The sequence below is a fragment of the Drosophila virilis genome, chromosome 5 (assembly GCF_030788295.1).
Source record: "Drosophila virilis strain 15010-1051.87 chromosome 5, Dvir_AGI_RSII-ME, whole genome shotgun sequence".
Lineage (NCBI taxonomy): Eukaryota > Metazoa > Arthropoda > Insecta > Diptera > Drosophilidae > Drosophila > Drosophila virilis.
Genome location: NC_091547.1, coordinates 3,807,433 through 3,822,796, shown reverse-complemented (window position 1 = coordinate 3,822,796; position 15,364 = coordinate 3,807,433). Strand labels below are relative to the sequence as shown.

Genomic DNA, 15,364 nt, shown 5'->3' with positions numbered 1-15,364 from the left:
TCTTAAGTGTGGAAAGTACTTGGAGTATTTCGCCATGTTATTAAATATTAACCATAAAAGGAAATGGCGTTCAGGTGATTCCCCCCGCTGTTCGATTGGGCTTTTAGCTCTGCGCACTTCATATTTTGTGTTTTTCTTCGGAACTGCGCCGTCTGATAAGGCGTAGAAGGTGTTTGTGCTATTATTGCTGATACAAAAATTTCCGCGACTTTGTTATTGCGCTCTTATTTGTTTTTGCTATTTATGCAGAAGTTGTCTGGTTTTTTGCCTTTGTCTAAATTTAGCTCTGCGCCAAAGCTATTTTTGGTACCTGTCCGGTTTATTTTTGTACATTCCTCAAAGTAATTAAACACACAGCAAATTACATATGTCACATGCGGCATGCGATTTCTGTTAGCCAGAAACTCGGGCTGCCAGCTCCGACTGCTGAGAACAAATTGTGTGTGGGCCAGAGATAAGCGTCGAGAAAGTGGGTCTGTTTGGCACCTTGAAACTCTTCAAGCTCGAGCCGTGAGACATTTTAATAACAAGCCGAGCAATAACTGATAAGCTGATGATATGAGTAGGGAGGGCAATAGTCGGACAGTGTCTGGCATTTCGGCGAATGCATTTGTTATGACATTTAACAGAAATCGCTTGTAAAAAAAAAAAAAACTAATCTTTATTGCGGCCAATTGGTTTGTTGGCTTGTAAAAATAGACAACTATTGGACAGCCCCCCAGAAGTTGACTAAATATAGGCAGCTACTCGTATTACTCAGGTGCATAGTCAAGTGCGTTGTTGTTGAGTGTTGAGTCTTGTAATTTGCCATTTTTGCACTTTTCACTTATTATTGATATTGCCTAGGTATCATATGGCCTATGTGTGCCAAATAATATATACAATATATATATACAATTGTTGCCAGACGCAAAACATTGGCGAAAAACGTGATCTGCGTGTTAGTCACATGCTGTTTATCGTTTATCACGTTTGCGATAAGCCTAATTAATGACTATTATTTTAGTACAGTTGCTTACCATATTTATAAGCACAAATCGCAATCGCAATTGGCCAAACAAAATGCGAACACATTTTGCATGGAGGAATGCCTGGTTTCCAGCTGAAGATACCTTTTGGCCAGGTCCAAAGTATCTTGGCAACAACATGCTTATGTAATGACTCACATCTCATGGAAACCCTAGAAGAAGCAGATTCAGCCATTGATAACAGCAAAGAGACGATACAAGTTTGGGCCAGGTGCGACGCCGGTAAGCGGCGCTTGACACACCTGTTGGAGGGTTTTTTGTATATATAACAAGCTCGTTGATTGACATGGAACAACGTTCAGGTATTTGCTGCTTCTGTGGAAATTAATTTCTTAAATAAGTTCGGCGCATAATGTTCAAGTATTACGCATATTGTTTTTTTGTATATTTGTCTGCCCAAAAGCATGACAACATCTTCACTTTCCCAATTAAATGTCATAAAATGAATTCATGCCCAGCTAGTGGGAGGGTCAACGGGGGGAATCCCTTGCTTTAAGCTCTTCTTCTTCTGGGTACGAATGTAATCAATCTATGCTCCGACTGGAGTCCCAATTAATTTGGTCTCTTATTTTCGAAACAAAAATATGTAAGCAAGAAACAGCGCAAAAATATTTTAATAAACTTTAAACTCTTATAAAATTCCTAGTCTATACAATTGAAGGGCAACTAGATTATTTACAACAAGATAAACTAATGCTGAGAATTATTAGCTTTATATTTATCTATAATTTTCAGTCAATATTTGTTTGTATAAGCATCAACTTGGGGCTAAATAAATAAAAAGTTTTTATAAATAATAATCGACAAATTTAGTTAAAATATCTGCTCATTTTTTTGTCGATAAGTCAAGTTGATTCAGTTAACATCAAGTATTCTGTGATTAATTAAATTAGAGAGAAAGAAGCCCTGTGAAGGATATGCTATTGTTCTTAATATATAATATGAAAATCCAATGCAATCGAGAATAAATATGCATAATTCAAATAGAGCTTAATTAGGCAAAACGTAGAATTGAGAGCATGGAAATTTCGCCCAAGCCAAAACTCAAGGGAATTATAAACTTTAGATAAATTCAAATGCGCTATATACCCGTTTATAAATATATTTATGTATATGTGTATGTGTGTATGTGTGTGGCATTACGCATGCGATACATAAATTTAAATACGCATAGCTAAAAACTCAGATAAGCTGCTTTGACGTCACGAATTTGCTTTCGTCATTAATTGTTATTTGACGTTTATATATCAGCGGGGTTTCGATTTGAATTTTTTAGATTCCCTCATGCATTCGACATATTTATAGACTTAAAATTGAATCAATAATAATAAATATATGAAAGGCATTGGCGATTGGGCCGTGTGCTTCCCAAGACGTGGGTAAATGCGATTCCCGGAATATGTGGGTGAAATCTTTGTTTAATCAGTCTGATTTGTATACGCTTCCAGCTGATATATATAGGCGTTAGTATAAGCTATACTTTTGGCAATTTCCCGATGTGGTTCATTAAGCAAAATCGGTATAGCTTCATTAAACAAGCGCTTAACGTGACATAAACGTTAAAATTCGCTTTTAAATGCGGCCGTTAAGTCGTATTAATACGCCCCGTAATACCCCTTAAAAAAACAAAACAAAACGGGAACATAAGTTCGGCGAGATTCGCGTCCCGAGATTCTTTGGGGGATAACAAACAATTCAATTTGAATAACGTGAGAAAGTTTTACGACATTGACGCAGTTTGGCGGGCTGCCTGCTTGTGGGTGGTGTTTTTTCTTTTTGGGTGGTTCAACGCGATGCATAACGGTTAACTGGCGACACGCTGCGTATGCGCAACGATTTGCGTAAGCAAACAGACAACGGCGACATGTGCAAGAATTTTATAACATTTTTGTATTCGCGCTTTTGTTTTCTGTTGTTCGATTAATAAAAAGCGCCAAGCGTACGGTGCTTTTACAGTTGCGCGTTGCCAGTGCGAAACGTGCTCGAACATGTCGCAAACAGGTGACGCCCCACAGCGTACCCCCAACCCCCCGTACCCCCGCACACACACACACACAAACCGTGAGATCGACAACCCCCAAGACAAGAGCTGTATACAGTTCTTATCAGACCCAAACTCAAAGTTGACTTCGCCCTCGTCTGGCGGCACGCGCTGGTCGCGAGAGAGAGAGAGAGCGAAACTCGAAAGAGCGAGAGAGCGAAATTTGGGAAGATAACGATGCTATCAGAAATTGGTTGGGCTCAGCCCGCGTCGCAGTTCTTGTGAAATTCAACGCCGTCATGTTAACTGGCGCCGCCACTAAAAAAAAAGTGCCCGTAGCGACCCCCAGAAGAGAAATCAATGGCGGGCAATTATATACAAACCAGTCGGAGGGAACTTGAGTGAATGTGCACGGCTGCGAAATACCCTGTACTTAAGTGCGATCTGAGAGCTCGACCTGCGCAATCTCCTCCTCGAATATGCTCTGTAGTTAACATTAAAAAAAGAAGCTAGACTATATTGGTTATATAAACCGATCTGAGAGTTCGATTGAATGACACCTATATACACTCCTCCTTAATTCATTATATATTTAATGTATATAAATGATAGACAAAAATGAGTGTCAACCTTATTAGGGTAAGGTAAGGTAAGGTGAGGTACAATGGACTCAGCTGATGCTTTAGCATTGTGCATACCCTTTCTCGATCTCTTTGATTACAGGGCATGAATATTAAATAATAGAGCACGATCCAGACGGCAGACAACTCGAGTGATTATTATGTATGTACACACACGCACATTTCACAGGCTGCAAACGTGGTGTTAATTTGGCTTTGTTTGGGACTTAGTTATCAAAGGGTTTGTATCAATACACCTTTGGTATAATGCGAGCCGCAGGTGCAACTGCGTTTTAAATATGTGTAACAAAACGAACCAATGCAAATATTAATTAGGAGCAAATAGCACACGAGCATACACATTTAGTACATTTGTTTAGTTTTATCATTCGCAGCTCCAACTATTATCATCTATCTGTATCTCTATCTCTATCTTGGTATCTGCCGCCCTTTCTGGCCCGTGCCGCATTTAATCAAATGCGCATTTTATGGCATCAGGTGGGTTTTGCGCAATGTTTCGCCTGGAATGCGTGCGATGCCGAATATAAATGTATATTTGCTTAGCTCGCTATAATGCGGGTCAGCCCGTCTTGAGATACAAAAGTATCTCAATTGTTTACATAATCGATTTCCATAGAATGCCGCCCGCCATGTGCCTTGGCTCTTGTCTAGAACACAAACCAAATTAGGCAAAAACTTTGAATGTGTATGAAATTTATTTCTGGCCTTGGTTACGCTTTGGCATAGTTCCTATAAACCCACAATCTCCCTTATCACAGATTGCAGAGTTCGCACAGTCACGCTCTGAATGTGTGTGCTTGATAAGGCATTTGGGTATTCTCCTTGGCTTGGTCTAGATCTGTTCGATCTGCAGATATATATCTCAATTATCTCGCATATTGTGAAATGTGCATTGGTTTTACACAGAATTTGGCAATACATTTGTTTACTTAGCACGTGCCACACATATTTTTAATTTTCGTAAATATTTGAGATACCCCGCGAATCTTAGGAAAATGTTGTTCTCGAAAAATATATAGTTTTGTTCGCCATTTATCTGTTTATTTTTGTTGTAAAAAAGATTACGAATGTTCAGAAAGGGAAAATTGTTAAAGGTTAAAGTGAGCGAGATGGAAAGAGAGCGATAAAACAATAATAAATAGAAGCAGAAAACTGTTTATTGGAAGAGAGATGGAAAAAGGGCAATACAAAAAAAATAAATGACAATTATGCAACTCATATATAAATATCGTAAATTTTTGATAAATATCGTAAAACAGGCCCGAAGCCCACGTCTAGATTATATTATTTCTCTATGTTGAGTGAAAGGAGAGATGGAAAAAGGGCGATACAATAAAAATAAATAAATAAAGCCTGACAATAATTGCATGCAAAATATGCAACTCATGATTAGGCACGCTTATTTATTTGACAAATATCGTAATATCGTAAAACAGGCCCTAGACCGTAAGCTGAATGCGGTTTGCATTTAGCCCACTTCTAGATTATATTATTTATTTTATTATTTTAAATATATGCAGAAAATGATTTATATTGGGTTCAAGGACAGATGATAAATAAATAAAGTTTGACAATAATTCGTAAAGCTCTGATAAATATCGTAAAACAGGCGCTAGACCGTAAACTGAATGCAGTTTGTATTCAGCCTACTTCTAGATAATATTATTTATTATTTATTTAAGCTTTAAAATGGACTATTTCAATATTTAGTATGTGCTTAGAACTGTTTATGGGCTTCGCCCAAGTTTGTTATTGTTTTGTAGGTCTCATGTGTGCCCTGCTCTAACTTTGTCAGACCGTAAACCTGTTTCGAGCCGCACAGTTTCCATTCACAATGAAATGTTTTCCGCTCGCGTGTTTCAGCCAATTCGAGTCTCGTGCCTATTGCGCAGCTTTGTCAACGCTCTAATCAATTATTGGAGCAGTGGAAAGGTTCAACGGTTCAATCAAATACAATTAACTAAATTATAATCGTCAACAAATCAGTAAATATATACATCTATAAATATATGATAAAAATTCTGGAATTTTTGGCAGTTATCTCTGCTTGGCACAAACAGTTCAATTAATACCCCAAAAGACGTCAGATACAAAAACCAAAATACATTAATTATGGACCGACAAAAAAAAAAAACTTAAAAACAAATGCTGTTTTTAAATGTAGTTCTTGCTACGTCTCTGGGATATATCTAGGAAAGTATTATTATTATTTTTTTGAGTACTCGGTGAATCCCTGTTGTCTATAAACTGGGCTAATAAACGAATTAAACTCTGTTATCGCGTGCCGCAGACTCTTTTTTATTTATGTGTGAATACTCGAAAACAATTTCCATAGAAATTCCCAGCGATAATGCATAGTCGGGCATATAATCCATGTTTGAGCGAATTGATAAGCCCTGGCTTTTTTTTTATTATTGTATTTAATGTATTATAATATAGTATTTGTTTTTATGGGGAATAAAATGTCAACAGTTCGGCTCAAGCGAAGCGCATGCAAATGAGATTTTCTATTAAATAATATTATGCATTTTACAACTAAAAACATGTTTGTGCGCGTACATGGAAATCCAAATCCAAATAGACAATAAAAACTAGACTGGGAACTACGTATGTTGTGCGATTCTGTTGACATGCACTAGGCCCAGGCCTAGGCTATGGTTGGGGTCGTCCGGCTGGGGAGGCTGCGGGGCGTGAGATCTGATCGTTCCCCTGGCAATTAGCACGCTCTCATGACAGTCACATGAACAGCTGCTAGCGGGTAGGGGGCAGAGGGGTATATCGGATATGTGGAAACGTAGGGGGGGCATCGTTTTGGCCGGCTTTTTATTAAAAAGTTGTCACACTGGCAAATTGGCAACTGGCAAACAGGTAAGTGGAGCGCATTTGCGGTAACGGGGCATTTGAGACTTGAGAATATGCTAATTTTGGGGTCTAGCAGCAAAAATGGCAAAGCGCGTTATTAATATGAATCATTACCTTCAACGACATCACCATTGTCTCTCATTGGAGTTTGCCCCCAACTCTCTGCTCAACTCAACTCAACTCAACTCAACGCTGATCATCTCCAGTTTGGGTCGTTCGCCTTGGCTGAGCTCCAAAGGCTTTTTGCCAAGTCACGCTTATTGTAAATTGTGAACTACCCGAACATATTTGCATAGACCGTGCCCTCAATGCAGCAGCTCCGGCTAGAGGATTTTCCCACTAAACCAATTCCAAATCGAGCTGCTCAATGAACATATTACTCATATTACGTGGCATGACTTGGCCAAAAAGGCTGGGCTGAAAGCTTGTTTGGGCTTAAAGTTTGCTCGACGTGTTCTTTGGAATTAACGTTGCGGGTGTAAAGTACGTCTGGGCTGACGATTTTGTGGGAGCACCTGAGTTAATTGGCCGATGAACGGCAAATACTTATTGTAAATTGATTGCTTAACGAAATGCACTAGGTAAACTCTCGGCCGTAAGTGGGTCTAATTAGGCTAACCCATTGTCTAAAGTTTGCAATTTTGTAATTATGAGCATTATGCTAAAATGTAACTCAAATAGTTGACAGATGTTTGGGTGTTACGATTAAGCCTTATATAAACATATATCAAGATGCGCATAGTTAATTTTTAATGTACATAGAGAAGTTTGCGGAACTTACGATATAGTTATATAGTTAATAAAATGCACACTATAATTTTAAATGTACATAAATTCAACGAAATCTTTGTATGTCAATGTAAAAGTTGATAAAACAAATATCATATGGAAAGGGAAATAATGAGGTTCAGTTCAGAATAAGTCAATACTCAGGATAAAAAAATAAAATAAAACAATAAGAAAATGTGCTCAACAAAGATAATTTATTTATGATTTATATATATATTATTTCAGAGAGAGAGAGAGAGAGAGAGAGAGAGAGTTTACTGTGTCTGTGTTTACTGAACTCAATAATTAATAGTTATATTATATACAATTATGTATATAAAAAGGAAATTTGTCTAGGATCGAAATGCGGCCAAATCATGTCCGCTTTATGGGAACTCTATATGTGGTATATATATTTTTTAATAATTTTTGGAGCACAACAAACATTATATATAATCTAAATAACTATACATAGTACATTTATCTGTACTCTATACACATATATATATATACATATGTATATTTCTTTCCTCATTAATTTGTGTCTAACTAGTTTCAGGTGGGCTAACTGACCTATGCCAGCGGCTCTTGGCAACACCGTTAAGCGCTTGGTGTTGGAAATTTTGGTCCAGCTCTGCACAAAATCTTTCCATTTTTAATTGCACGAAGTCTCGCTCGTCTGGCCGTCTGGCATTGATTATATTAACATGTCTCTGCCTGGCTGAAACGTGCCAATGCCTGCCATATAAGGCGAAATTGTTTAATTGGCCTGGCAAACTTGTTGCGCCGCGCGGCGAGGGCCATTCGCTTACAGCGGCGAGTTTATTGCCTCGATTCCGACTATACATGCATGTATATGTACTATATGTGCATGTAATTGATAAGAGCGCGATTCATTGGGGGAATACCGCTGATAAAAAGCCCAATATATTGATGACTTTTTAAGTCTTAAGAAATTTTTGATGTATTTGACGTCAAGCATAAATATGCATGAGCTTGTTAATTAACTGAAAATAATAATAAGACTTAAGTTTGTTTTTCTTTTTTGTTTTATTTCTGTTTTTTTATTTTTTTTTTTTTTTCAAAAAATTTTTTGTTTAATGTTGTATGCTTATAATTAAATAACAATTTTTTTTGTATTTTTTTTTTTTTATTTTTTTCTGTAGCTGCCGGCTATATGAAAAGCTAACATAACAAAACTTTAATATTACAAATTACAATTTTTTTTAGCTTTATTTTTAATCTGATATTAAAATTTATGACGTGAAGCTGTTCATTGTGAACAAAATCGCCATTATCAATATTTTTTCTCAAAAAAAAAAAAAAAATAAATTAACCAGCAGTTGGTCACGCGCTTAAGCGTGTGCGCTTGTATGCGTGTGTGTGTGTGTGTGTGTGTTGGTTTGCCTCTGGTTGCGAAATTGTTGCCAGATCAAAGAGAGAGAGAGAGAGAGAGAGAGAGTGAGCGAGAGTGCATGCACTTCCGCAGCAGCCATGTGTTTGTTGTTGTTGTTGCTGCTGCTGCTGCTGTGTGTTCTGCTCCATTCTCGCCTGTTGCTGCGCTGCTCCAACGAAGGTCGTTGTCGCCTGCCTCGCTCTCTCTTCTAGCATCTAGCATAATAGATAATTGACCATCGTGTCGCAGCTACTTTTGCTTTCGCTGCGACTCCACCTCCTTCTCCACCTTCCATATACACTTATACATATGTATATATATGATATAGTTGATATATATAATTGGGATATGTCCCAACGTCGGTTTCCGCAGAACTCTCCAAACGTTCGGGTACATTAACCTTGTCTTAACTGGTTGTGTTTGTTTCCTTTAAAACCATCTTTTGCCCCACTGTGACGGGCTGTGTTCAACTTCTGTCTCTCCTTCAACAGGACTTATACCGCCGGCAGCTGGACAATCGGATGCTGCGGTGCATCCCAATGGGCTTCGCAGTAGTCGACCAGTTGATTCTCGGCCTTGTTCAGCTGCTCCTCGCTCTGCTCACCGCTCCAGGTCTTTTGCACCAGGCAGCACGACTCGATGCTCTCCTGGCCCAGAATGCGGCTCAGCTTGGTGGCATCGTCCACTTTAATAACATAGATGTCGTTCTCATAGCAGAACGCCTCCAGCAGCACCTCGTGCATGTGCGTGGCCGAATCGCCAGCCTTGGGCACGGCCATCAGGCAGAAGAGTGAACCCTCCGGCGACTTGGACAGCGTATTGATGGCCGCCGACAGGCCGACAATCACACGAGATTCTGATTGGGCTCGCAGCAGAGCCGTTTTAACGGTACGTCCGATGGGCATGGCGCACTCGGCCAGCTCGAGGCTGTCGTTGTGGTGATAATGATGCATGTTGGCTGATTCCTCAACGACCATATTGGAATTGTTAATCTCTGGGCTTGTCACTTGAGCTGAAGCTTGAGCTATTTTTGAAGCTTCTGTTTGCACTTTGTGTGTTTGCTTGTCGCACACTGTTTCTGTCTGTTTTTGTTGGGGTAGCACTGCTCTGTTGTTGCTTGTTTGATTAACGTTTGTCAGTTTATTGAGTATTAATCTTTTTTTGGGCAATTTGCGCTTTATTAACTTTTGCTTATGAAATTCTTTTCACGTTGACGCTGCGCGCTTTGAAATCCGTTTAACCGTCTTGCTTTGTGCTTGTTTCAATTTTGATTTGCAATTTCACAATGAATGCCAGACACTGGCGAGCGCACGCTTTTATAGCTGCGCTCTCGCCGCCAACGAATTTCATAAGAGCGCATTGATTGCGCTCTTGTTGGAGCTTTTGGCGGGGGTCTGCTCACGCAACAGTTGGCAAAGGCCAGCCGGCGTGAATACCAACCCACACGATCCACCTCTCTCGCGCTCACTCTCACTCTCTCTCTGTGTGTGTGTGTGTGTGTGAGTGTGCATTTTTTCCAAGTATTTTCGCTTAACACCTCCGCTCGCGCTCAAAATCTGAAGCTTCAGCAAGTTTTATTTTGTGCTGCTGCGCTCAGCAAATTTTTATGCCTTTTGGATTTTTGCTGGATGCTCAAAGATTTCCGTTAATTTGGGCAATTAGCAAACTTTGTCTTGCTGCTTCTGCGGCTTTGCCTTGCCCTTTAAGCTTAAGCCTATTTCAATGCCGCTCTTTATGCTCGCTCTGAGCGCATCTTGCGCTCTCACGAAGTGCGTATATACACACATATACATATACATACATGCATATATACTTATATGCAGAAATAACAGTTTATTACTCTTAGCCTGTTGCCTTGATTTGGATGAGTTTTTTCGTTGAATTGGAAAATGAGTTTTTGCGCTTTCCTCAAAAACGGTTTTGTCACCGATTTTTTTTGGAAAATTCAGCACAGCTGTCAAGAGTATATCAATTTATAGCCCACTTTAATGGTTTTCACTAATTTTCACCACTCGCTTTTCACGCGAATCCAACCATGCACTTGGCTATGGGCCAAATGCTCAATGAATGAAAGCCCTGCCAGTCCGTTCGACACGTAAGCTGGACATCTGCCAGCTAAGGAAAATATATGCTCAAATCTGGGATGTAATCTGCGATGAGTTGGTCGCCGGACTTAGTTGCCGATCCAATTATTCATTGGGTTCATCTGCTGCGGCTGGCAATTGTCATTGCCCGAGGTCTTTGATCAATTTGCGGACCGCACCCAATACATATACATACATATACCCAATGCGCCATTTGCCGTTAGGGGCCTTCCAATTGCCGCGCAAAAACCCAAATAACAAATTTCGGTTTGTCAATGCATATTATTGTCTTTTTACACTGATATGCAAGCATATTTTTGTTTTTGATGAGCATAAAACAAAAAGGGTGCTGAGTTATGTTTTTTGTTTTTGTGCAGAACCACAAAACTGGTCTTTAAATAGCCACCTGACCAAAAGCACGTACATAAAAAGCGAAATAATAAAACAACATTAATTTTATGTACATACGAGTTATGCGAATTGATGTACTTAATATGTGTATTTAAATATATCTAAATATATATGTATGTATATATATATTTGTGAAGGGGTTGAATGCACGGCAATGCGCTGGGGCTAAAGCCTTCATTCGTGGGCTTGATTAAGCATAGGCTGTTGCCCTCTAAGAGAATTCACTGAACTCTCTTTGCAGTTATCTAAGTGCAGAACTCTTTAGCAACCCCCCCCCCCCCCCACACACACACACACCATCAATTAATAAAACACGCTAATAGAAAAAAACTTCATTTCAAACTTTAAGCAAATTTCACAGTCAGCCGGAAAATGTTGAGTTTAATGAACTTCTTGGAAAAGATAGAAAACAAAATATTGGCAATTTGGGTTTTCCACCTCTCAGTTGATATTGTTGAATATGCCCGGCCAAAATTAAAAGAAAAAAAAAAAAAAGAAAAACAGTTTGGTAAGCAGGTTAATCACCCAGCGGTGGAGGGTAGAGGAGTGGTCCCAAGGGACTCGCCCCCAAGCACTGACCTATCTGAAGACGAAATATAAATATTGTTAACTTGTTGAAAACACGGCTTGGATATTTCTGCTTGCGTTAACCCAAAATTGCAATGGGCTAACAAAACGTAAACGTAAAATTACAAGAAAACAAAAAAAAAGAAGAAAATCAAGAAAAAGAAAAGAGTGCAATTATTTCTGGTATCAGGCGATCGGATTTGCGCGCCAATTTCGACTCAATAATGGCCAATGAACTTGGCCCTCGGCCACGCCCCGTTGTTGACTAAACTGAAACATAATGACAATAACAAAAGTGAGCCCAATAAAATAACAAATTAGCTGGCCCGGCTCATGCCCCAGTCGCATGTCGGACACTTGCAATCGGGTCGGCCGCTGCGCTTGGTTCTTGCCACATAAACAAGTGGCCACCGCGTGGCAATGCGCCGGGCAGTTGTACATGAGCCGCAAGTGCTGAGTCATGCCGACCAAGTGAAGAGGAATGAGTCAAAAGTTTTGTCACTCGGCGGCCAGACGGTGCTTGGCTGACAGAACAGGTTTGTCGAATTCCCCCAGAGCATGCGCTCGAAAATGACGAGCACAGGTATGAGATACATTCCGCAATGGCAGTGGGTCCAAAGTTCGATCCAATACATGCTGTGCAATGCGTCCGCTTCGAGTGCGTCGCGTTTGGGCTCACGTGCACACTTAAGAGAGAGCTGAGCGCAGAGCGCAGAGCGCAGAGAGCAAAAGCATGGCCAAGCTGCCTGCAATTATGTGTATGCAAGAAATACCATAAATGCACACACACACACACGCACACACATACATGCATAGGGGGAATTTCTGATCTTGGATAAAACCCAAAGCAGAACGGGTAAATGCCTTGTGCAAAGCCCCAATGCCGTGGGAGGCAGCGGCTTTATTATCTCACGCACAGTTTGGTACTTTTTTTTTTGCTGCATCATAAATTCATCTACGCTTGGGTAGAGGCGCTCTGCAATATTTAAATGCACTTTAATTATCTTACTGGCGTCGTATATTTTTATCTGATGCAGTGCATTCCCATTTAAAAATAACCAGTGAAAAAGTGTAATTCCCAAACAAATGCTAGAACAAAATTTAGATATCAGTAATAGATTGAAAAAGAAATTTCGAGAGAGGTATAGGTATATTTATGTACGTCTAGCTAAATGAAATATTTTCCCATAATTATCAGATATATATTTTCTTAAGATTAACTAAATTTAAATTAAAAAGCAATTTAGTTGGCCTAAATAATATTTCCCGGTTAATTTTTAGCCAAATTATTGTAGAAAAAAGTCTTCTATGCAAAATACCCTTAAACAAGGAATTATACAAATAAATTCCCTAGACATATTTTAAATTATAAGTCAAAAAGCCCTCCAATGGATTTTTACTTTTAAAGCAGGTTGGCAGCGCTTTGCGCAGACGAAAGCTCATGCCAGAGCGAAAGCTTTTGAGTTAGAGAACTTGTTTTGCCGGCGATTTGGCAAAGCGCTGCTGTTTCCTCCTCTTCTTCTTCTATGTAAACAAACACAACCAACAGCTGAGTCAATTGTGATTCAACTAGTGTTGATTAAGAACACAATTTGATGCATATTTTTTGCACGCTGCGGAACTGAGTTATAATAGCGCGCAATTAAGTTCATAATAGAGCAATTTAACGCATACTTGATATTTGAATGTGAGCTTTAAAAGCTGCACAAGGTGACCGCTTCAAAGAGTCATTGTACAACACCGTGTTACCGTGTTACCAAAACTGAAAGCTTTGTGATGTAACAGGCAGCGCGCAAAGAGAAAGAAGTCGAAGAAACAGAACCAAAAACAGTCTAAAAATATGACAAACAACAACAACAACAATAACGTAACGAAGTTTAAAAGTTATTGTTGTTGATGAGCGCGGAGCCGAGGGAAACGAAGGGCTCTGAAACTAATTGCTCAGCATGGGAAACCAAGCGCCGAGATAAATACACCACGCGAAACCGGCTCGGGCATTCAGTTTGTCGCTGGCCGACGGAAGTGACGGACCCGCTGAACTGGAGCACGGCTGTAAAACTCAACGTCATCGCGGGGGAAATTCTACGAGAGTCGCGTCGCTTTGAATTGGAATACAATGGAGTACCTGCAGCAGGCCTATGAGAAAATATTCGGAGCCGATGCAACGTTGTCAGACGGCACGCAGGGCACCTACCAGACGTAAGTTCCGGGCAAAATTGGAGTGTTACCTTGGGGATTTTTCAAATCAATAAATGACTAAACAAAGTCTCCTTTAATTCGGTTTCCGCAGTCCACGCAAAGTGGTTTGTTTTGGCAACGTGCTGCTGGATCGCATTGTCAAGCTGGAGGAGCCGGAGCTGCTGCAGCGCTACGAGCTGAAGCTGGGCTCCAAGGGCGAAATGGATCTGCAGCAGCTGAGCAACATGGCCACCGAGGCAGCCGGCGGGTAAGGTGGCAAAAAAAAAAATGTATATATAAGAGCTTATTCTCAAGCAGTTGCTAATTGTTTCAGCTCCGGCTGCCTGAGCAATCCGGGTGGCTCGGCCCTGAACACGGTGCGCATCTTGAAGCAGCTGGGCACGGATGCCCAGTTCTTTGGAGCGATTGGCGCCGATAAGCACGGCGAGCTGCTGCACTCCATATTGCTGGAGCGCGGCATTGAGGCGCGTCTGCAGATCGTCGAGGATGTGCCCACGGGCCAATGTGTGTGCCTCATGCACAACGATAATCCCACGCTGTACGCCAACGTGGGCGCCTCGGCGCACTTCTCGGTCGAGGAGCTGAAACGTGTCGCCAGCCACGATACTCAAAGCTTTCTGCGTCCCATTGAACGCAAGCAAATCCTCTATATTGAGGGCTTCTTTTTGCCACAGCGCAGCGAGGTCGTGGACTATATACAGGTGCATCTGGTACGGGAGCGTCGCTATCTGGCGCTGAATCTCAGCGCTCCCTACATTGTGCGCCAGCACTCGGACAAGATGCTGGAGCTGGCACAGCGTGCGCTGTTAATATTTGGCAATCGCCAGGAGTTCGAGGAGCTGGCCAAGACAGCCGGCTGCCAGAGAGTGGAGCAGCTGGCACAACAGCTGCTGCAGTCTGGCAGCCAGCCCAAGATCATACTCATCACGAACGGCGCGGCGGGCGTGCAGCTGGCCACCAACTATGTGGCTGAGCTCTCGCCGCCGGGCGAGCTCAGATTCGAGGATTACCGGGCACAGCGCGCCGAGCAGCTGGTGGATGCAACGGGCGCCGGCGACGCCTTTGTCGCCGGCTTTCTGCACGCCTGGCTGGAGAAGCGTTCGCTCAGCGAATGCGTGCGCCTGGCCAGCCAAGTGGCCGCCAAGGTGGTCACCCAGGTGGGCTGCAACCTGCCTTAGCCTGGCGCCACACCTAGCCTTTGTCTTTGGTATGCGGATCACACAAAGATTTCGTTGACTCAGCGAGCGCGCACACTGACACCAAAGTAGACCTTTATAACACGAATCTTACACTATATAATATATATATAAACATATATATATATATATATATGTACTTAGTTCCTTATGAGACAATGCACTTAGTGAGTAATCTATTTGCGCTCTGACTGTGGTTAAACAATGAGAAAATATTTACAAATATATTCA

The 15,364-nt window shown here is 41.0% G+C and overlaps 3 protein-coding genes across 5 annotated transcripts in view; 1 reads left to right on the top strand and 2 right to left on the bottom strand.

Moving 5' to 3' along the window:
- The window catches only part of LOC6625461 (uncharacterized), a 56,815-nt gene that overhangs the window by 1,460 nt on the left and 39,991 nt on the right, over positions 1 to 15,364 (bottom strand). The gene's annotated exons all lie outside the window — the stretch shown is intronic.
- Gadd45 (Growth arrest and DNA damage-inducible 45) lies at positions 8,446 to 9,974 on the bottom strand. The gene has a single exon (XM_002048856.4). It carries the CDS (start codon positions 9,651 to 9,653, stop codon positions 9,171 to 9,173), a length of 483 nt encoding a protein of 160 aa, XP_002048892.1. The 5' UTR covers positions 9,654 to 9,974; the 3' UTR covers positions 8,446 to 9,170.
- Adk3 (Adenosine kinase 3) lies at positions 13,722 to 15,250 on the top strand. The gene is made up of 3 exons (XM_002048857.4): positions 13,722 to 13,937; positions 14,029 to 14,184; positions 14,251 to 15,250. Exons 1-3 carry the CDS (start codon positions 13,855 to 13,857, stop codon positions 15,113 to 15,115), a joined length of 1,104 nt encoding a protein of 367 aa, XP_002048893.1. The 5' UTR covers positions 13,722 to 13,854; the 3' UTR covers positions 15,116 to 15,250.